At 43.7% G+C, this 23,013-nt stretch overlaps 1 protein-coding gene across 1 annotated transcript in view; it reads left to right on the top strand.

Moving 5' to 3' along the window:
* The first annotated feature begins 2,732 nt into the window (after positions 1-2,732).
* The window catches only part of LOC138850456 (zinc finger protein 271-like), a 45,853-nt gene continuing 25,572 nt past the window's right edge, over positions 2,733-23,013 (top strand). The window contains exon 1 of the mRNA XM_070077112.1: positions 2,733-3,530. Within this exon, the coding sequence (XP_069933213.1) occupies positions 3,504-3,530 (27 nt within the window). The 5' untranslated portion in view covers positions 2,733-3,503. The remainder of the gene's footprint in view (positions 3,531-23,013) is intronic.

Below are 23,013 nucleotides of genomic sequence, written 5' to 3'. Positions count from 1 at the left end.
AGAAATTAAGGAGATGCCTGCCTGCATATCCCATTCAGTTAGGAGCCACAGAGCTCTGCAGCATTGTTGTTGGAGCCCTTTCCATTTATTCACTGCTCAAACCTATTGCTTTCTTTTCTGCTTTGTGTCCATCCACTCATATCAGAGTAGCCAGGACAGAGTGAGTTTTTATGAGTCATGATGGTGAGCCAGCGGCTAGACACCTTACTTAGACTTTATAATGTGCATTTTGGCTATTCCAGGAAATTGTTTTTTAAAGATTTACTTATTTATTTGAAATAGTTACACAGAGAGAGAAGGAGAGGAAGAAAGAGAGGGAAAGGTCCTCCATCCGTTGGTTCATTCCCAGTTGGCTGCAATGGTCAGAGCTGTGTCAATCTGAAGCCAGGAGCCAGGAGCCTCTTCAGGTCTCCCACATGGGTGCAGGGGCCCAAGGCCTTGGGCCATCTTCTACTGCTTTCCCAGGCCATAGCAGAGAGCTGGATCAGAAGTGGAGCAGCCAGGACTTGAACTGATGCCCATATGGGATGCCACACTGCAGGTGGCAGCTTTACCCACTATGCCATAGTGCTGCCCCCTCCCCAAGGAATTTTTTTTTACTTCTTTCCTGCTTAATTGTGCTTTAGTTACCTAAGGTTGATGAATCTATAAATTGTGAATTAGCGAGGTATTCCAAATTTAGCTTTGAAATATATGATTTTGTGGGTTTTTTAACTTAACTTTTTTTATATAATTTTTTTTTTTGACAAGCAGAGTGGACAGTGAGAGAGAGAGACAGAGAGAAAGGTCTTCCTTTTACCATTGGTTAAACCCTCCCATGGCCTCTGTGGCCGGCGCACTGCAGCCATTGCACCACGCTGATCTGAAGGCAGGAGCCAGGTGCTTCTCCTGGTCTCCCATGGGTGCAGGGTCCAAGGACTTGGGCCATTCTCCACTGCACTCCCTGGCCACAGCAGAGAGCTGGCCTGGAAGAGGGGCAACCAGGACAGAATCTGGCACTCCGACCGGGACTAGAACCCGGTGTGCCAGTGCCACAAGGTGGAGGATTAGCCTATTGAGCCACGGCGTCAGCCTTTTTATAAATATTGACCATTACTACTCTTTTTAAAAAATATTTATTTACTTACTTATTTGAAAATCAGAGTTACACAGAGAGAGGGGAGGCAGAGAGAGAGAGAGAGAGGTCTTCTATCTGATGGTTCACTCTCCAATTGGCCACAATGGCCAGAAGTGTGCTGATTCAAAGCCATCAGCCAGGAGCTTCCTCCAGGTCTCCCATGTGGGTGTAGGGGACCAAGTATCCTCTACTACTTTCCCAGGCCATAGCAGAGAGCTGGATTGAAAGTGGAGCATCCAGGTCTTGAACAGGGGCCCATATGTGATGCCGGCACTTCAGGCCTGGGTGTTAACCTGCTGTGCCACAGCGCCAGCCCCTGAATTTTACTTTTTTATTTAGAGAAATGGATTATGTCTTCTAGTTTCTAAGTAACTGCATCATAATGAGGACCATTGTAGATTGTAGCAGTTAAAAATATTTGGCTTGATGATCAACATAAGGCTTATAGATAGTAGCTACCCATGAGATTGTGTCTTGGATTTAGGGGAAGTTTATGTCAGTTGGAGGTAGCCTTTTATTACTGATGAACATGAATGTACTGAGAACTCCTTGTCCTTTAAATAATAAAATCCAAATTGAAGATTTACACATGAGTTCCCTCCTGCCTTCATCTACCATTGAAATCATGCTGTTTCTGCCTTTTGGATCTCCCTGTAATCTGTTGCCTCTTCTTCATTCCCACTACCACCATACCTTGGTTCAGGTCCTACTAAATTACCTTTGATATACTTTTTAATTGACCTCTCTGCTTTTTGTTTTTCTTACCTTTGTGTAAAGCCTCTTATTTCATCCATTTTTCTGATTGCTCAGGTTCTCTTATTCCAATAACTAGGAAAATCATGTGGCTGGTAGTTCTTTCAACACACTGTGTTTCTCTACAATGAAGATTAGGATTGTAGATACTCTTCCTCTCCCTCACTTTTTATTTTAGAGATGAGAAATCTGGGGTTTTAGAAACTGAGCCTGCAGATAAAAGAAATATTTCTTTTTTTAAAGAAGATTGTTTTATTTGAAAGGCAGAGTTACAGAAAGGCAGAGGCAGAGAAAGAGAGAGAAAGAGAGAGAGAGAGATAGAAGTCTTCCATGCACTGGTTCACTCCCCAAATGGCTGCAATACCCATAGTTAAGCTAATCCAAAGCCAGGAGCCAGGAAATTCTGGGTCTCTGATGTGGATGCAGGGTCCCAGGCATTTGGGCCATCTTCTACTGCTTTCCCAGGCTAGAGTAGAAAGCTGTATTGGAAGCAGAGCAGCAGGGACTTGAACTAGCCCCCGTATAGAATGTCGGTGCTGAAGGCGGAGGCTTAGCCCACTATGCCACAGTGTTGGTCCCGAAAGACTTCTTAAACCAATATTTCATGTTGGTTGGCCTTTAACCTAGACTTTTTTTTTTTTTTTTACCATACTTCCATGGGCAAATTCAATTCTAATCTCTTTCCACCTCAGCTTTCTCTTTGTAAATTGAAAATATGGTCTCCAGAATTAACCCAAGGTATAATTGATACAAAGTAAGGCATTTACTCTGTTAATCTGGACCCTAGAAGATACTTGGCAATGTTAGTCCTGTATCCAGTTGTCTTTTTTTTTTTTTTTTTTTTGTACTTGGTGAATTAGAGGGTGGTGTAAAATGCTTTGAAAAGAACCACAAATAAAAGACACAAGTAAAAATTGTATTCTCAAATCTAGATGTTAAACTGTGCCGTGTACACCTGTGCTGAGAGTTACATTGAAATCCTTGTCATGGGTTACTTGAGAGAAGCTGTCCAGGAATAAAGCAGCAGGGGATTTTCCTGAGGGAAACAGCGTGTGTGAGGGAACCGGGATTTGGGACTCAGCAGCAGTGGCTGTCACTTCTTAAGATTTTGTTCAAGAAAGGAAGAACAGCAGCTGACCCTTGAGATCTGGGGTGGGAAGGAAGGGAAGGAGGGATGGAAACAAAAGCAAACGCTCTCTGGTTCCCAGCCTGTCTCCACCCACCCCGCACTGAAGCCCTAGGAGAGGGCCAGTAAGTCTATCTAGGAATGCCCTGGCCTGGACTCCATTTCCCAGAGTCACCTGGTGCTCCAACGTTTTCCGTGCTCTGAACGCCTGTGCGTGTGCATGTGGGAGAACGTGCGCATGCGTGCCTTTCCCTGTGGCTCAGGGCTGGGAACAGAAGTTCATTTACTATCAGAGAGGTCCCTGAGAGGCCGCGCTGCTCCTTCTCCCACATTCACTGGGGAGACTTGCTGTGCAAGTGCAATTGCAGGCGGTTCGGGAGCACACACCCCAGACCTGCCGCCCGCTGCTTCTGTGCCTCTGCATCTGCCACCGTGGGCCCCAAGTTCCAGCGACTTCTCCTGTCCCACACTCTCCGCTTTGCTCCCTGTGTGTCCTGAAGGAAGGGGATGTGCTCCCGAGATTTTCCACAGCAAGTATGGAGAACAGGAGGGGCACAGATGTGTGTGTGGGAGAGGGGAGGGTGCGATGGCGGGTGGCGGCTCCCAGACCTCGATCACTTGCTTCTCAGTGATGCTGGGAGCTTCTCCGGCAGAGTCAAGTCTGGGAACCAGGTGTTGTGTCTCCCACCGCCGCTTCCCAGTCTCCCGATGCTCGGCCAGTCCCACGGGCTGCCTCGCTCAAATTCTCCTTAAAGTACACTGGACGAGGAACGGCACCAGCAGGGCAGTTGAGAGCACGCTGAAGGAAGGAGTCCCATTCCCTAGATTTAAATAAGCCCAGTTCTCACTTTGGGTGGATCAGAGAATGCCTTGTGGCTGGCCTCCGGCTATATCCCCTGGTAGTTCCCGCTGGGCGGGGCTCGGTGGCCCTCAGCCAGAGCCTGAGGCAGTGGAGAGGTGGAGATGGAAGATCAGAGTAGGCTCTGGCTCCTGGCCCCCATGCTGGACCCCGCGGACACATTTTCAGCTGGGGCGCTGTGTGTTTGGCTGACTTTCCCAGCAGCACGTGAAGCTTGTGCAGTAGCTTTGTGGATTGATCGCTGCTCCGTGTTTAATTAACAGACTCTTTTTCAATCTGGAGCTTGAGGCCATGGAAACCTAGCTGATTTATTTTCCTGCGTTTCGATTTCTGTCTTCAACCCTTCTTTCTTCTCATGTTATTAGGGATGTCAACTTTTATTACCTGCTGCTAATCCCTTTGCAAAGTGAGAAGTGAGCTGAAATTAATGCAAGTCTACCGTGTGAGTTAATAATGAGCTACTTCAATCTGCATTTTCATAGTGGAGAGCTACAAAAACATAAATACAGAAAAGTATCAATTTTTCTTGTCTAGTTCTTTACAGTCACTCAATGCTCCACCAAGCTGATTATCTTACAGTCCATACGGTTTTAATTAAGGGGGCCAGTTACATTTTTTTTTTTAATTTGACACGCAGAGTTAGAGAGGAAGGTCTTCCTTGTGGGGAGCAATCCGGACTAGACTAAGTTACTCGAATTAGGACTTATTCTATGCATCTGCTCTCCCACAATATGGCGCTGGGAGAGAAGTAAACAGCTTCCGCACAGCTGCCTCCAGTTCAACTGATGGACTGTAGGACTTGCTCCTGATTGGAGAGCAGCGTGCTCGGCGTGTGGGCGGCCGAGTTGGGATTGGCGGAGGAGGACCATAAAGGAGGAGAGAAACGGCATGCACGAGGAACATCTATGGGGAACATCTAAGGGAACCCGTGCAGCCCCCGAGAGACCCGGCCGGCGGTGTGCCGCTCCCCTGCGGAAGTGGGGAATGCGGCCAGGGGGAACTGCCCTTCCACGGAGGTGGAAGGGATAGTAGCCAACCCGGGAAGAACCAGCAGCAAACCCGGGGAGGGCCGAGCAGACAGAAAGAACAGCGCAGGGTCCTGTGTCGTTCCTCCACGAAGAGGGGGAGCGACATAATGGTGCCGTGACTCGGATAGGAAACCTAGGACGGATAGGAAACGTGACTCGGATAGGAAACCTAGAACGGATAGCAAACTTAGGAGGGAAGAAACGGGAAGAATTGGGAAAATATCGGAGAGAGAGACTAGCAAACAGCCTAGGGAAAATACCGGAGAGAGAGACTAGCAAACAGCCTAGGGAAAAGCCGGACGAAAAGGGTGCCGGAAGAAGCTATTGAAAGCCTAGGCATAGACTCGGATACGGACTACGGGGGGAAGCTGGGAGGAATCTCTAAGGTCGAAAGCGAAAGTGAAAGCTAGAACAAACAGACTCGGACGCGGACTGTGGAGAGAGGCCAGGAGAAATGAGGGAGGAATATCGTTGGAGGAAAGCTTGGGGAAACATACCGGGTAGAGAAAAATGTTAGGGAAATTGAAGCCGCGGGGGGCAGGCCAAGGCGGAAACGAAAGCCACTTTGGGGTTCTCAGGTTAGCCCGGGAATAGGGGGCGAAAAGTTAAAACCAGAAGCTGAGACGCAAGCCAGATTGGGATCCGTCTGATTAGCCCGGGGAGCAAAGGACAGGAAGCCAAATCGTGGGGCGGAGACGTACGCTGGGTTGAATTCGCCAGGCTAGCCCGGGGAACTTAGATTGAATCCTAGTGGCGGAGACGCAAGCTACGCTGTGTTACTCGCGGAAGCCGCCGCGTGCAGAGAGAGCACGGGGCGTGAATAGATAGGGAACGCTGGCGTAGGCCGTGGTTCAGACGCGAAAGGGTTAAGCGTGAAGACCGCGGAGCGCGCAAAGCCGGGAAGCTGCGCAGATGAGAGAGGCGCGCGGGCTGAAGCGGCCCAGAGCCGGGAACCCGCCGGCGGGGCGAGGTGCCGGGAAGCTGCGGGGATAAGAGAAACAGAAGTTTAGAAGTAAAAGAGAAATAGGAATGTTGGCAGACAGAAGTAAAATGGGAGAAATAGAAATGCCCGGAGATAGAGAAATAGAGAAAAATAAGGCCTCCCCTCAACATGCCAATTAGGAGGCTTGGATTCGGTCTGCCTGATTTAAGGCGGTAAGCGCCAGCAAAGCTCGACCAGAGTATGAGCTGCAGGTCACCGAAGATAGGCACAAACCAACACTAATAAGTCTTCCCCACAATACGGCAATGAGAAGGCTTGGATTCGGTTTGCCTGATAGGTTTTGTAAACACCTGCAGGCAGTTCTAGCAGAGCAGAGTATGCGCTGCAGGGCACCGAACACAGGCACGCATCAGCGCCTAAAAACCTCCTCACAACATGGCGAAGAGAGGACCCGGATTCGGTTTGCCTGATGGATAGGACTTGTAAGAGCCTGTGGCAACTCTAGTGTGTGCCGCGGGACACCGAAGACAGGCGCGTATCAACGCTAAAAAATAAAAAGAAAGGGGGATCTGTGGGGAGCAATCCGGACTAGACTAAGTTACTCGAATTAGGACTTATTCTATGCATCTGCTCTCCCACAATATGGCGCTGGGAGAGAAGTAAACAGCTTCCGCACAGCTGCCTCCAGTTCAACTGATGGACTGTAGGACTTGCTCCTGATTGGAGAGCAGCGTGCTCGGCGTGTGGGCGGCCGAGTTGGGATTGGCGGAGGAGGACCATAAAGGAGGAGAGAAACGGCATGCACGAGGAACATCTATGGGGAACATCTAAGGGAACCCGTGCAGCCCCCGAGAGACCCGGCCGGCGGTGTGCCGCTCCCCTGCGGAAGTGGGGAATGCGGCCAGGGGGAACTGCCCTTCCACGGAGGTGGAAGGGATAGTAGCCAACCCGGGAAGAACCAGCAGCAAACCCGGGGAGGGCCGAGCAGACAGAAAGAACAGCGCAGGGTCCTGTGTCGTTCCTCCACGAAGAGGGGGAGCGACACTTCCTTCTGGTGGTTCACCCCTAAATGGCCACTATGGCTGGCGCGCTGTGCTGATCTGAAGCGGGAGCCAGGTGCTTCCTCCTGGTCTTCCACGTAGGTGCAGGGGCCCAAGCACTTGGGCCACAGTAGAGAACTGGACTGGAAGAGGAGCAAATGGGACAGAATCCGGTGTGCATATGGGATACCGGCGCTGCAGGCAGAGGATTAAGCAAGTGAGCCACGGTGCCGGCCAGTTACTTTTTAAAAAAAAATTATTTATTTATTTATTTGAAAGGCAGAGTTACAGAGAGGCAAAGACACACACACACACAGAGAGAGAGAGAGAGAGAGAGCTCCCATCTGCTGGTTCACTCCCCAGATGGTCACAATGGCGAGAACTGCATGGATCTGAAGCCAAAAGCCAGGACCTTCTTCCAGGTCTCCCACACAGGTACAGGGGACCAAGCACTTGGGCCATCTTCTACTGCTTTCCCAGGCCATAGCAGAGAGCTGGATCAGAAGTGGAGCAGCCAGGTCTGGAACCAGCACCCATATGGTTTTACCCGCTCAGCCACAACACCAGCTTCAAGTTACTTTTCTTATTCTGGGTTCTGTGTTTAACACCATGATATTTTCAACATGGGAGGATATTAGTGATAGATTTGCAAAATGACTGGTCTGTGGAAGACTTTGTACAAGGTGTTGATGTGAAGACGGGTAAGGAAGAAAAGAGAAAATGTGCCCCTCTCCCCCACAGAGATGCCCACACAGTACGGTAAAAGATGTGGCTTTGGGCTGGCACTGTGACTTAGTAGTTTAATCCTCTGCCTGTGGTGCCAGCATCCCATATGGGCACCAGTTCGAGACCCAGCTGCTCCTCTGATCCAGCTCTCTGCTATGGCCTGGGAAGGCAGTAGAAGATGGCCCAAGTGCTTGGGCCTCTGCACCCATGTGGGAGACCCAGAAGAAGCTCCTGGCTCCTGGCTTTAGAACAGTGCAGCTCTTCTGGCCATTTTGACCAACTGGGGAGTGAACCAGCAGAAGGAAGACCTTTCTGTCTGTCTATCCATCTCACTATCTGTAATTCTACCTCTCAAATAAATAAATAAACATCTTTTAAAAAACGAGAAATGTGGCCCTGAAAACTATTGCTATAGACTAACTTTCAGTGTAATGAAGTTTTCACTTGATTAACTGAGTGATTCATAGATTCTGTTAGAGTCCTGTTGTCACCAGATTACTAATCTGTGAAACTCACTTAGCATAGTAAGGTTACCTAGGAAGTAAGAATAGAAAGGGAATCCTGGATAGAGGTTGCTAGGGTGACAGCATTCTTCCTCTCAAACCCAGTGTGTTTTGACCTTTTCTCCCATGTACTCCCTATCACAGTGCTTGCGAGTGGACAAGCAGTGATGTGTTTCTGCTGAGAAGAGCTGCTTCACACCCAGGAAACAACTGTAAGACACTTTCTCAGCAACTATGTTGTGTGTACATTAATACGAACTTGAAAACAGCCAAGAACAGGATTGCTGGACTACTCAGGCTAACTCACTGTCCTTGGCACATCATTCCCTGCTCTGCAATAAGTTTCTGGCAAGTTCTTTAAAATTTTTAGGAGAGACATATTTCACATGAGAGACATAATCTGGTAATGCAGCAGTGATGTCTTTAAGAAAAGGTGCCATGTGAGGAAGCAGTCTGATGTGTCCATTCATCTTCCCATTAATAACTCTCATTGATGTCTAGCATAGGGTGACAGAAGCAATCCTCCTTCTGAATTGCATCAAGCCAGGAGGATTCCTCTACAATTTATCTGAGCTTTCCTTGTATGAGGGAATCACCAAATACTACATTGTATAGGGTTTTTTTTAATGCATTTTATTTACTTGAAAGGCAGATTTACAGAGAGAAGGAGAGACACAGAGAGGTCTTCCATCCATTGGTTCACTCCTCAAATGGCCACAATGACTTGGGCTGGGCTAGGTGAACCCAGGAGCTAGGAGCTTCTTCTGGTTCTCACACTTGATTTCAGGGGCCCAAACACTTGGGCCATCATCCTCTGCTTTCCCAGGTGAATTACTAGGGTGCTATATTGGAAATGAAGCAGCCAGGTCTTGAACCAGTGCCCATGTGGGGTGCTGGCACTGCCAGGGTCTGCTTAACCTACTACACCAGTCCCATGTGCATGTTTCAAAGAGGGGGAGGGGTTACATTTTTTCTAATATAACTCTCAAAATAAAGATTATAATGTGTAGTAGATGATGATTTTGGTTATATTTTGAGTTTCATTAAATTTCAATATTTTTTAAGTTAATGAGTACTAGTAGTTATCTTATTTTTTTTAAAGATTTATTTATTTTACTTGAAAGTCAGAGTTACAGAGAGGAGAGGCAGAGAGAGAGAAGTCTTCATCTGCTGGCTGACTCCCCAATTGGCTACAGTGGTCGGAACTGTGCCGATCCAAAGCCAGGAGCCAGGAGCTTCTTCTGTGTAGTAGTTATCTTATGCTATCCTTGCTTTGGATAAACAAACTCTCCCATCCCTCAGTTAAAATGTTTTTTAAAACAGGTTTATTTTGAGGGCTGGCACTGTGGCATGGCAGGTGAGACTGCCACCTACAGTGCTGGCATCCCATATGGATGCTTGTTTGAGATCCAGCTTCCTGCCGTGGCCTGGGAAAGCAGTGGAAGATGGCCCAAGTTCTTGGGTTCTGCACCGCATGGGAGACCTGACAGAAGCTTCTGGCTCCTGGCTTCAGATAGATCCAGCTCTGGCCATTGCAGCCATTTGGGGAGTGAATCAGTGCATGAAAGACTTCTCTCTGTGCCCTGCCTCTCTGTAACTCTGCCTTTTAAGTAAATAAATAAATTTTTACATGCTACACCACTGTGCTGGCCCCAAGACCTAACAGGTTTTCTGGGTGTACTAAGCACAGTTATTCTGTGTGACTGCATATTTCATGTTCCTTCTTATGGAAAAGTTTTTCTCATGATCTGAGTGATTGGCTACATCTGCCCGTAGTGGAAACTAAAACTTAATTTGGCATTTGAACGCCCAGAGTGCTGAGTCCTGTAATCTTTTGAATTTAATCAAAAAATGTGTTTTGAAACATTTGGTCTGTGGGTAGGCAGGGCAGTTTTCCTGGATCCCTGTGAGAACTGATGAGCTGATGGTGTGTTTCTACCCCACATTATATTCTGAAATTTACTTCCTTTTATTTTCTGAAAATAACTATATTTGAAATTTGCTCCTCCCTTCTCAAATGTTTGTGCTTCTGTCCTCCTTATAACCATGGACATGAGTAGCCCTTTTCCTTCTCTTTATGATACTACAAGAGCAATGGGACATTGCAGCTCTCTCCCCTGGCAGCACATCTTCCTCATTATGTCTCTTTGAATTAGACCCTGGGTTAACTTGGCTGCACAAAAGGCATATAGCTAAACCCAGTGTACCTAATGAATGAAAGTCATCATAAAGTCAATATGCCTTGTAAACCTCTCATCTCTTGTTTTGGAATGTGTTGTGAATGTGTCTTTTATGTCAGTGTCTGTAAGCTGGAGACTTCCCACTTAAGGCAGAAGGCTGCTGAGGGACAGCACAACTATAGCTTTGCTCTGTTACTTTAATGTGGCTACTCTCTCACCCTCTCTATTTTATTAAGATTTAAAAATTTTATTTTAAAGCAGAGTTACAGAGGAAGAGGCAGAGACAGAAGGATGGGGATCTTGCATCTGCTGGTTCACTCAAGAGACTGCAATGAATAATGCTGGCCCAGCCTGGAAGTCCAACCCAGTGTCCCACATTGGTGCAAGGACCCAAGTACTTGTGCCATCTGTTTCTGCTTCCCTAGTTGCATTACAGGGAGCTGGATCAGAAGTGGAACAGCTGTGACTCAAACTGGCACTCATGGGGCTGGCATTGTGGCACAATGGGGAAAGCCACGATCTGCAATGCCAGCTTCCCAGATGAACAGCCGTTCATGTCCCAGTTGCTCCACTTCTAACCTAGCTCCCTGCTGATGGTTTGAGAAAAGCAGCAGCAGATGACTCAAGTGTTGGGGCCATTGTAACCCATGTGGGAGACCCAGATGAAGTGCCTGGCTCCTGCTTTCTGTGTGCTTCAGCCCTGGCCATAGCAGCCATCTCAGATGGAAGATCTCTCTCTTTTTTAGCATTTATTTATTTATTTACAAGGCAGAGATAGAGAAAGGGAGAGAATGAGAAAGAGATTTTCCATCTGCTGGTCTACTTCCTGGATGGCTGCAATGGCGAAGACTGGGCCAGGCCCAAGCCAGGCACCAAGAGCTTCATCCAGGTCTCCCACTTGGGTGTCAAGGACCCAGGTATTGGGCTATCTTCTACTTTTCCAGGGCCATTAGAAGAGAGCTGGATCAGAAGTGGAGCAGCCAGGACATGAACTGGTGCCTATACCAGATGCCAGCACTGCAGGCAGCAGCTTTACCTGGTAGTCCACAATGCCATCCCATCTGACTCTCCCTCCTCTCCATAACTCTGACATTTTTTTTTAAGATTTATTTTATTTATTTGACAGAGTTACTGATAGAGATAGAGACAGATAGAGAGGTCTTCAGTCTGCTGGTTCACTCCCCAAATGGCCACAGTGGCCAGATCTGAGCTGATCTGAAACCAGGAGCCAGTAGCTTCTTCTGGATCTCCCACGTAGATATAGGGGACCAAGGACTTGGGCCATACTGTGCCACTTTCCCAAGCACATTAGCAGGCAGCTGGATTGGAAGTGGAGCAGCCAAGACCTGAACCAGGGACCATATGGGATGCAGGCTAGTGTCTCAACCAGCTGTGCCACAGCACTGGCCCCCAAAACTCTGACTTTCAAATAAATAAATCTTTTTTAAAGGATGGACACACATATTGGATCCCAGCATTTTATTTGGTGGTGGTTTAATCCACTGTGCCACAAAGCCAGCCCCACCCTTTATCCTTCTGATGATCGTGTGTCAAGATCTGGGTAATATCTGCTGAACAACTGTTGGTATTATGGTAGACTCTTCTGTTTTATTTTGGTTCTCATTTGTTGAGTTTATTTTGGCTGCCACTTTTGGGTAGCAAGCTGTGATGTCATCAGTGGCTAAAGCTGCTGGGTGTTAGGCTGGCACTGATTCTACCTTTCCATTTCTTCAAGTAGAAGTGGAAAATGAAATCCTCTCAAAAGTAACAAGCTACAAGTAACAACTGGAAATCAAGCTTCCTTTCTTCTCACCTAACAGACCCAGCTGGTCTCTGTGTTTCTCATTTTAGCCCAAACCTACATCAGATTCCTAGAGCAGAAGGAAGCTTATTTTTTAATGCAGAATTCATAGATGTGGTTGTCCATTCACCTCTGAGAATTAAAGCCATCACTCTGCTTTTTGACTGGTTTTCAATTTGTGGTGGTGCCCTCTCTCACAGGAGGACAGATTCCTCACAGAAGAATACACCTAGGTGGAGAAAACTTTATGGAGTGGGTTTTCCAAAGTGAAATGGAATTCTGGCCTGGACATCCTTGAGATCATGATCAGCAGAGTGGGGAAATTCTTGGCTATGTCCATTCACATCCTTTCCTTTTTGTTCATTGTATTCCTCCCTTACATAGTGCTCTGTGCTCTCCTTCTGTTGCACACACACAAGGCGTGTCTGTGATTGAGGCTGTTTGTGTACCACTGCAGCATCTGGAGTTGCCTTTGTCTCCATCTCTAACCAGAAACTCAGATGCAGAGTGAGAAGGGGACTGCCAGCCTGCCACACAGGGTTTGGACCCCTTGCTCCTTTACATTTTTTTTTAACCCGGTGTGCCAGCTCCACAAGGAAGAGGATTATCCTAGTGAGCCATGGTGGCAGCCGCCAGGTGTTTTTAAGTTGCTAAATATTCTCCTAATTTGTATTTATTTAAAGACTATTAACTCAGTATGACAATTCTTGTTATAATAATTTGATTGCCAATAAGGAATTTACAAATTCATACCTTGACTAGAAGTTTTACTTTGTAATAATCACAGACTAGCAGAAGTCATTAACCATTAACCCTCATTTTTCTAAAATAAGAGGTTGTAATTAATATGAATATTTAAAGAATATATTTTTTAAGATTTTATTTATTTATTTGAGAGGTAGAATTACAGACAGAGGGAGAGTGAGAGACAGAGAGAAAGGTCCTCCTTCCATTGGTTCACTCCCCAGATGGCTGCAATGGCCAGAGCTGCATCAATCTGCAGCCAGGAGCCAGCTGCTTCTTCCTGGTCTCCCATGCAGGTGCAGGGGCCCAAGCACTTGGGCCATCTTCCACTGCTTTCCCAGGCCATAGCAGAGAACTGAACTGGAAGAGGGGCAGCCAGGACTAGAACCGGTACTCATACTAGATGCTGGCACCACAGGCAGAGGATTAACCTCTGCACTGCATCACCAGCCCCAAGTACATGAAGAATTTAGAACAGAAAATCTACCAACCTCATGGAGTTTATCTCCCTTTCAAAACTTTTAATAGCCTTTGGGATGGAGAATGCTAATTTAAGGTACTGTAATTAAGTTCACACAAACAAAAGATGTTTTAGGATGTTTTCCTTCATTATTTAAGTTAGATACTGTTAGGAAATTCTAGATTATTTGGGGATAAATTGTAATTTCTTTTCACAAGTGTATTTGAGTAGAAACACAAGCTTTCATAATAAATTATTTATGTTTAAAACATATGCTTATGTATGTTTTGTATTAAAATAACAGCATTTTATGAAGTTTAGATACATCTTGTTCAATACAAGCCTATACTTTTTTTAAGTTTTCTTTAAAAAGAATCTTTGTATTCATTTTTTTTAACACAGCAAACTCAGGTGACACAGTAAGTCCATAATTTCCCACAAAATTCATAAACTTAACAACTGAGTATCTTAAGTCTTATAAATCTTCTGAATCATTCATAGTTATGCACTCGATGGAACGTACTCCTCAGCAGCTGAGAAGAATCTTAACTTAAAAGCACCAACTCTTCAGGCACCTCTACAGACCTCTACTTTTCATTCCCTAAGACATGCAGTCAGACTGCTGATGCGCAAATACCAATTCACCTTAAGCTGAATGGATAAGAAAAAGCACTTGGGAAACCAACATTCTTAATATTAAGTCTGAAAGCATTTCTACCTCTTTACTGAATGACTTTCCCTTCTGTCAATGTTAAACTCTAATGAATAAAAATTGTGTTTTGAACATAATTTTTTCAGGTTAATCTAGCACTTTAGGACATTTGTATTTGTTTTATAAGCCTTAAGGAAAACAAAAAGATAATCTCTAATCTAGACAATTCTGGACTCTTTCATTAGATTTAGAATTTTACAGCAAAGTAATATGATGTGTCCAAATAGAATGCCTTTTAAAAACTTCTCTTCATGTATGTAAATTAATAAAGCTTATTTCCAATATATATTTTCTGTATTTTCATTTGCTGAAGCAGGGTTCAAAGGGTGTTTTTAGGATCTTGCCAACATCAGCCCTATGTACCCATAAATTATTGGAGCCATTAAATGGACAATAAAAACTGGTTGAGGCTACTGATGAATGCTTCAAAAGGAATCTGAATCTTTTCCAGGTGTCTTTTTAGGCCATTACGGCGATTGATAACATCCCAAAACCCTGTAGTTTGGAACATACACCCTAGCAGTTTGGACCCTACACTTTAGCCAATCATTTTAAAAAGCATCACCCCCAAAGCCATCTAACCACCTTTACTAGGTCTATTCCCACCACTGGATTTACTAATCAATTTTAAGAGATGTTCTTTAAATTCCTGCAGAATGAGATGATTTGCTGAATGGTGCTATAATATGTAGAATGTCTCTGAAAACTCTATATAAACCCCACAAAGTATATGGGATGGGTCCTCATCAGATGACCACTGTGATGATTGGAGGAGTGGACCCTAGATCAAGCTAGAACAATGAACCTCTTTGCTTTTGCATCATTGAAGTCTCTCATTGGGATAATTGAGTTCCATCCAAGTTCGGTCTAACAGAAAGAGAGTTGGCCTCTGCCATGCGCTAGTTCACTCCCCAAATGGCCACAATGGCCAGAGCCTTGCTGATCTGAAGCCAGGAGCCAGGAAATTCTTCCAGGTCTCCCACATGTGTGCAGGGGCCTAAGGACTTGGGCCATCTTTCTACTTCTTTCCCAGGTCAGAACAGGGAGCTGAGTCAGAAGTGGAGCAGCTGGGACTTGAACTGGAGCACATATGGTGTGTCAGCACTGTAGGCCAGGGCTTTAACCTGCTGCACCACAGTGCCAGCCCCCCAACTATTTATTAAGAGCTCCTAACTGACCTGTTAATTTTGATAAAAATTTTATGACACTCATGAGTTTTATTATGAATCTTCATTCTAGTTTGCATGGCATATAAATGACCCCCTTGGTGAAATACATAATGATCAAACAATGGCTGACAAGAAACACCCCTCAGATCAATTCTTGAGCAACTGTTCAGTAATAGGCCACCACAGGGCCCTACTTGTCATGCTCCTGAACCATCAGGTGATGTTGTATGTTCTTTTATTTTTTAAATTTTTTATTTTATTTTTTTTATTTTGACAGAGTTATAGACAGAGAGAGACAGAGAGAAAGGTCTTCCTTCTGAATGTTGTTGGTTTTTTGATTGAGATCATGTTGAATCTGTAAATTGCTTTTGAGGGGCTAGCACTGTGGAATAATAGTTTGAGCCTCTGTCTGTGGCATTGGCATCTCATATGGATGCCAGTTTGGGTCCCAGCTGGTCCTCTGATCCAGTTCTCTGCTCATGGCTTAGGAAGGCAGTGGAAGATGGCCCAAGTGCTTGGGCTCCTGTATCCACATAGGAGATGAGGAGGAAGCTCCTAGCTCCTGGGTTCAGATCAGCCCAGCACCAGCCATTACAGCTATTTGGAGAATTAACCAACAGTTAGAAGGCATCGCTTTTTGTCTCTCCGTCTCTCTGTCTATAACTTCTTCTTGAATAAATAAATGATTGTAAAAGTAAAGTTAAAAATAATTTCTATTGGTAGAATGGGAATTTTGATGATATTTGTTCTTCCAATTTATGAACATCAAAGATTTTTCCTTTTTTTGTGTTTTCTTTTTTTTCTTTAATGTTTTGTAATTTTTCTTATAGAGATCTTTCACACCCTTGACTAAATTTATTCCAAGGTAATAAAAAATTTTATGGTTTTCGAGAATGGCACTGATCTGATAAGTTATTTTTCAGCCATGGCATTTTTGTGTATATAATGGTTATTGATTTTTGTGTGTTGATTTCATATTTTACAACTTTGCCAAACTTTCTTGTGAGTTTCAATAATCTCTTGGTGGAGTCTTTTGGTTTCCCAATATTTAGGATCATGTCATCTGCAAACAAATTATTGGACTTTCTCCTTTCTAATTTGTTTTCCTTTGATTTCTTTTTCTTGCATTATTGCCATGGCTAAAACTGTCAGTAGTGTATTGAACAGCAGTAGTGAGGGAGAGCAACTTTGGTTTCAGATCTTAGTGGAAATGCTTCCACGATTTCCCATTCAATATGATGTTGGTTGAAGATTTGTCATATATTGCCTTGATTGTGATAAGGAATGTTCCTTCTATTCCCAACTTGCTTAAGGTTTTTATAATGAAAGGCTGTTTTTGATCAAATACTTTCTCTTCATCTATTGATCATCATGTGGTTTTTATTCTTTAGTTTGCTAGTGTCACATATCACATTTATTGATTTGCATATGTTGAACTATCCCTGCATACCATAGGTACATTCCACTTGGTCCAGGTAAATTATCTTTATGATCTGTTGTTGGATTTTATTAGCTAGTATTTTGTTGAGAATTTTGGGATCTGTGGGTATCAGAGATATTGTTCTTTAATTCTCTTTATTGTATCATTTTCTGGTTTAGAAAATAAGGTGACACTGGCCAAGCAGAAGGAGTTTGGGAATACTCTTCTCTTTCAATTGCTTTGAATAGCTTAAGAAGAATTGGAATTAGTCTTTTTTTTTTTTTTGGACAGGTAGCCTGGACAGTGAGAGAGAGACAGACAGAAAGGTCTTCCTTTGCCATTGGTTCACCCTCCAATGGCCGCCGTGGCTGGCACGCTGAAGCCAGCGCATCGTGCTGATCCAAAGCCAGGAGCCAGGTGCCTCTTCTGGTTTCCCATGGGGTGCAGGGCCCAAGCACATGGGCCATCCTCCACTACACTCCTGGGCCATAGAAGAGAGCTGGCCTGGAAGAGGGGCACCTGGGACAGAATCCGGCGCCCCAACTGGGACTAGAACCCAGTGTGCCAGTGCCACAAGGCAGAGGATTAGCCTATTGAGCCACGGCGCTGGCCAATTAGTTCTATTTTTAAAAGTCTGGTAGAATTTAGCAGTGAAGCTTTCTGGTCTTGGGCTTTTCTTTGGAGGGTTTTTGTTACTGATTCAATATCTGTTTTGGTTTTTGGTTTGTTTAGGTTTTCTATATGTCTTCATGGCTCAATTTTTTTACCTAGCATGTGTCTTGATTTCTTCCAGGTTTTCTAATTTGTTGGTCATTGCATGTGATGCCTACATTCTATATTGCAGTGCTAATCTATGTTTTCAGTGTTTCACTTCCAAACTAGTTTCCTGCTTAATATCTCTGAGAAGCATGGGGTAATGGCTCAAATTCTTCAGTTCCTTTCACCTAAGTGCAAGATCTACTACTTAGGGGACCTGATAGGCTGGTCCAGCCATAGCTGTTGCAGACATTTAGAGAGTGAACCAACATATGCAAGACCTCTCTTCCTCTCTCTCTTCACCCACTTTCTGTGTGTTTCTCTGCCCTTTCTAAAATCATTTTAAAAGTTATTTACTTCTTTATTTGAAAGTCACAGTTACAGAGAGAGAGAGAGAGACATAGAGAGATCTTCTATCATCTGTTTCACACTCCTGATTTCTCCAATGGCAGGTGAAGGGCCAGGTTGAAACCAGGAGTGTCTTTTGAGTCACCCATGGGGGTGGCAGGAGCCCAAGTACTTGGGCCATCTTCCACTCTATCAGGCCATTAGCATGAAGCTAAATCAGAAGTGGAACAAGTGTGACTTGAACTGGTGCCTATATAGGATGCCAGTATAACAGATGGCAGCTTTGCATACTGCAGCACACTGTCCTCCTCTCTGCCTTTCAAATAAACAAATCTTTAAAAAAGAAATGAAAATGTCCTTAAGATAGTAAAAGTCATCATGATTGAGCACTGAGGAATAGATTGAAATGATTACATTTTAAAAGATTTATTTATATATTTGAAAGGCAGTGTTAGAGTGAGAAAGGGAGAGACTGATTTTCCTTCTGGTTTGTTCTCCTCCAAAATGGCTGCAATGACTGGGGCTAGACCAGGCTGATCTTGTAAGATAGGAGCTTCTTCCAGATATCACATGGGTTCAGGGGCCCAAGCATCTGGGCAAGCCTTTGCTGCTTTCCCAGACACATTAGCAGGGAGCTGGATAAGTTTGGAGCATCAATATCTATGACATCTTCCTTGCAGTACAAGGATATAGAGCCCATCTGGCACAATTAACGTCCTATATATGGGTGGGCCAAGTATAACAGCTTCCAACTCTCAAGGTTTGGACTAGATGGGTTCTGAGGAATTGTGTTATAGCAGATATTAATCCATAATTCTTGGTTTAAGCTTTTGTTAGCAGATAATGCTGTGACTACTTTGGGTCTCTGGATTGTCACCAGTGAAGGCATCCAGATTAATAGTAATGAAATCAACAGTCGGCAGAATGGTGTCCAGCTGAACTTAAATGGTTTTTCTTTATTATTGTTAGAATAGTGACCTCCTGCTGTACCCTGGCATCTGGACATAGACAGCAGACATTGGAAGCCATCCCCTTTGCCAAATGGAGTATGCCAAGTTTGGGTCCATCATCTATTAAGGAGGCCTTAGTAACCATTCTCATGTTTTACTGTTCTATATCCATGGCCAAAGTCCTACTAGATAACAAGGTTTGGAGAATCACAGGCTCAAGGTGTGTAGGTGACTGTTTTTCCAGTCTAGCACAATTAATAGAAATCTAATTTAATTTTACTGGCACATAGCAAGGTTCCAAGAGAGGTTATTCCTTGCATCACAGCCCTTGAGAAGCAGTGGATATCACAAATGATCCAGAGAATTTAGAAGGCATATGATCTCCACGAGTGAAGAAGTCACTGAGAGCACTAAGGATAGTGCCTACAGAATTCAATTTGACTTTTCATTGGAAGGGGGGGCCATATAAGCTGGACTGATTTGTAGCATCCATGACAATTAATTTTTTAAATGAGGCATGCATTGCACCAAAACCCAGGAAGGACTAAAAGGTATTAGCATTGTATGTTCTTCACAAGTGTCACAAGTGTGTCAAATAGTCTCATGAAGGGAGGAAGTCATCAATGTGATGTATTCTTGTGCTCCTGATAAAAGCTGGTACAGTTAAATTCTTTGCAAAAATTATGTTTGATGGCCAAGTCAATGAGATGCTCATGTATACCCTAGAAAAAGTGTCTTTCCAAAGTGAAGGCAAACTAGACTGAGGAGCTGTTGGAAAAACTTTGAGCAAAAACACATTTGCCACTTTTGTAATAGTTAAGATAGGTCATTTATCTACTAAGAGGCATGAGATATGTTAATATTAGATATAAAGTATGGTGAACATAATCGATGGCCTATAGCATTAAGATTTTAGTAATCTACCATGAGATGGATGCCATTTACTTTTTTCCAGATTCAACAGGTAAAATTGGGCTGCCAAGTGGGAAACAGCTGGAATAATCACCTTTTTGTTTATTAAGTTTAATGTAATACATTTTAATGCATGAAGACACTGAGTTTCCTTTTATTATGTCATCTTAATTATTTTAGTTTGGGACCTGTGGAGTGTTATTTTCCCTGGTTAAGTTGTAGCTTAAAATTTTTATTTTAATAATTACTTGCTATGTTAGGCCATCTCTCCCACCTGTGGGAATTTTTGAGTACATCTGACTATTGGAAATTTAGGTAATACTATAGTTAAAATGAGATGTACCAAATAAATAATTTTTTTCTTCTGATACATATTTTGGAACTTTTCTAAAATGGTATTGAGCACCCTGTTTAAATTTAGGGGGATTCCCTGGGTAAGACTGTTATTTGAGACACATTACTGATTACTTCTATGAAACTCTGTGAATAAGTGCATCTAGAACCTGGAAAAGTTGATGTCTTATGCTGAAGAGACATAAGAATCAATGTCTTTTTATCTTTTTTTTAATTATATAATTTACAAATAAGTTTTAGATGACTAAAAGGATGAAATTATGTACTTTTCAGAAATTTATACCTATATACAACTATAATTGATATATTATACATTTTCTTTCTTTAGGTTTTTAAGACTTCTTAGGGCTGGCACTGTGGTGTGGGCAGAGGCCCACACACTTGGGCCATCTTTTGCTGCTATTTTCCCAGGTTCAATAGCAGGGAGCTGGATCAGGAGTGGAGAGACTGGGACACAAACTGGCACAAATATGGGATACCATTCCCATCTAGTAAAACTTGATCAGATAACACTGGTTGCTTCTATTAGTGATAAGTAGCTCAAGCTTGACCTCAAATTTAGTCCTTGTAGGATCCTGAATTAGTTTCAGTCTGTGATCCTCACTCTCTATATCTTAGGGACTATATTTTTCATTATTGATTCAGTAAAATCAAGTGTTAGAGCTCCTATTTCTAAGTGCTTGAAATTATAAATGCTGGTCAGAGGTGTATTTAGGGTTTGGCGCCATGGCTCACTTGGTTAATCCTCCACCTGTGGCACTGGCATCCCATATGGGCACCGGGTTCTAGTCCTGGTTACTCCTCTTCCAGTCCAGCTCTGTGCTGTGGCCAGGGAAGGCAGTGGAGGATGGCCCAAGTGCATGGGCCCCTGCACCCCCATGAGAGATCAGGAAGATGCACCTGGCTCCTGGCTTTGGATCAATGCAGTACTGGCGACAGCGGCCATTTGGGAAGTGAACCAGCACAAGGAAGACCTTTCTGTCTGTCTCTTACTGTCTATAACTCTACCTGTCAAATAAAAACAAAGGTGTATTTAAAATCAGTGTGAGAAAATGAATTGTAAAAGATCAATCAACAACAATTGAGTGTTGCATGCTGCCTTCCCACTTTCTTCTCAGGAATCCCCACAGAATTTTCCAGCATAATTCTAAAATCAGCAACTCCTGCTGTCAGAAGTGTGTGGCTACCACTATGGGGAGCAATAATTTTTAGAAAGGACAAGGGAATTCACTATTTCATGATACTATTCTTGTTTGATGCCTACAACTTCATTTTCTGTTTGCATTGTATGATGCTGGGAACTAAGTAATAATTTTATTCTGGGTCTGAGGTGAAGTTATGTAAGATTGAAGTTCAAGACTGAGGTCCTTCAATTTGCAGAATGAAGTCACTGAAAGGCAATTACCAGATAAGTGCTGATACAGGCATTTGCATGGCACAATTCATACACTATACATAGAAAAAATGACCAGTAGCTGTGGGCCAACAGTCAATGGCCCATGAGACCATCACTCAAATCCTCAAGAGTTTGTCTATAATTTCATGGCAATTCTCATTAGACTAGTTTCATACAAGATGGCCGTGGGAGGAGTAAAAGCAGGAGCTCCGTGACACCCTAATATTTGTCTCTTGCCTAATTTGTGTCAGAAACTACTACTTAAGTGCAGTTTTATTAAAAATATAGCTTTGTTAAAAATATACAGATAACTGGATGTGATGGATAGATGAATTTCAGGATGTTTTGGGTAAAGAATTTCTAGATAGTGCAGTTTTAAATATCCACAAAGATTTTACAAGGCATTCACCCTGTTTTCCAGCCATATTAATGCACCAAATTATTACTATTTTACTGTAAAATATGATCCATTGATGGTCCACAAATTATTTTAATAGGTAAGATCAAGCATCATTTTAAAGGATTAAAAATGATTTATTCAGGATATTATTTTCTTCTTTAAACACCAAAGTTAAAGAGAGTCCTTGGTGGTTTATTCTAAGTATCTGTAGAAGTATTTGAGGTTTTAGAACCACAATTTAATTATGAGAATTTAAAAAATATTAATATATATAATGAAAATTTCCAAAAATTCTTTCCACATTTTAATTTCTCGACTTACAGTATGTTTCTTTTCTTTTCTTTTCTTTTCTTTTTTTTTTTTTTTTTGACAGACAGAGTTAGACAGTGAGAGAGTGGGAGAAAGAGAGAGACAGAGAGAAGGGTCTTCCTTTTTCTGTTGGTTCAAACCCCAAGTGGCTGCCATGGCTGGCACGCTGTGCTGATCCAAAGCCAGGAGCCAGGTACTTCCTCCTGGTCTCCCATGCAGGTGCAGGGCCCAAGGACCTGGGCCATCCTCCACTGCACTCCTGGGCAACAGCAGGGAGCTGGACTGGAAGAGGAGCAACCGGGACAGAATCCAGCACCCCGACTGGGACTAGAACCCGGGGTGCTGGCGCCGCAGGTGGGGGATTAGCCATGTGAGCCATGGTGCCGGCCAAGTTATAGTATGTTTCTTTCAAATGTATTTGCCAAGCCAGGAATTAATGAGGAATTGGAATATTATGCGAGCACTTCATGTGGTTAGACAAGTTTTATGTATCCTCACTGTATCCTAAGAGGTTGATTTTCCAGCAAATTTCTTTCTAATGGAGCTGCGCACTGTTTTACAGGGAAAGTAGCTTCATCAGCCCATGATGTCAACAGGGAAAGATCATGGAAAGTCTCCTTTGTTTTCCTTCTCAGCATATGCCATTGCAACCACTCCCACCATCTTTAGAGAATTTCTGCTCCTGAAGCTGTCCTCATATTGCTCAAGGACTGTGTGATTGGTTTCTAAGTCTGTGAATGTTAGTGTGGGGGTAAAGGGAACTTTGGAGAGCAGGGCAGGTTCCTGTCTCTTGATGGCATAGGTGCAGTTGTAGATTGGAGGCATTATAATCTCTCTTTCAGATACACCCTATAGACCTTGGCTGGTTCAGGAAGGGATACCAGTGGTAGATCCTCAGTTCCAAAGTCATAGAAGGAATGAATAATGTTGGATTTTCAAGGATTTTTTTTTTTTTTGTCAGAAGATGAGGGGCTAGCACTGTGGCTCAGTGGGTTAGCGTCCTGGGC

This window comes from Oryctolagus cuniculus, chromosome 7 (assembly GCF_964237555.1).
Source record: "Oryctolagus cuniculus chromosome 7, mOryCun1.1, whole genome shotgun sequence".
In the NCBI taxonomy this organism is placed as follows: Eukaryota; Metazoa; Chordata; class Mammalia; order Lagomorpha; family Leporidae; genus Oryctolagus; species Oryctolagus cuniculus.
This window is presented reverse-complemented; position numbering and strand designations above follow the sequence as displayed.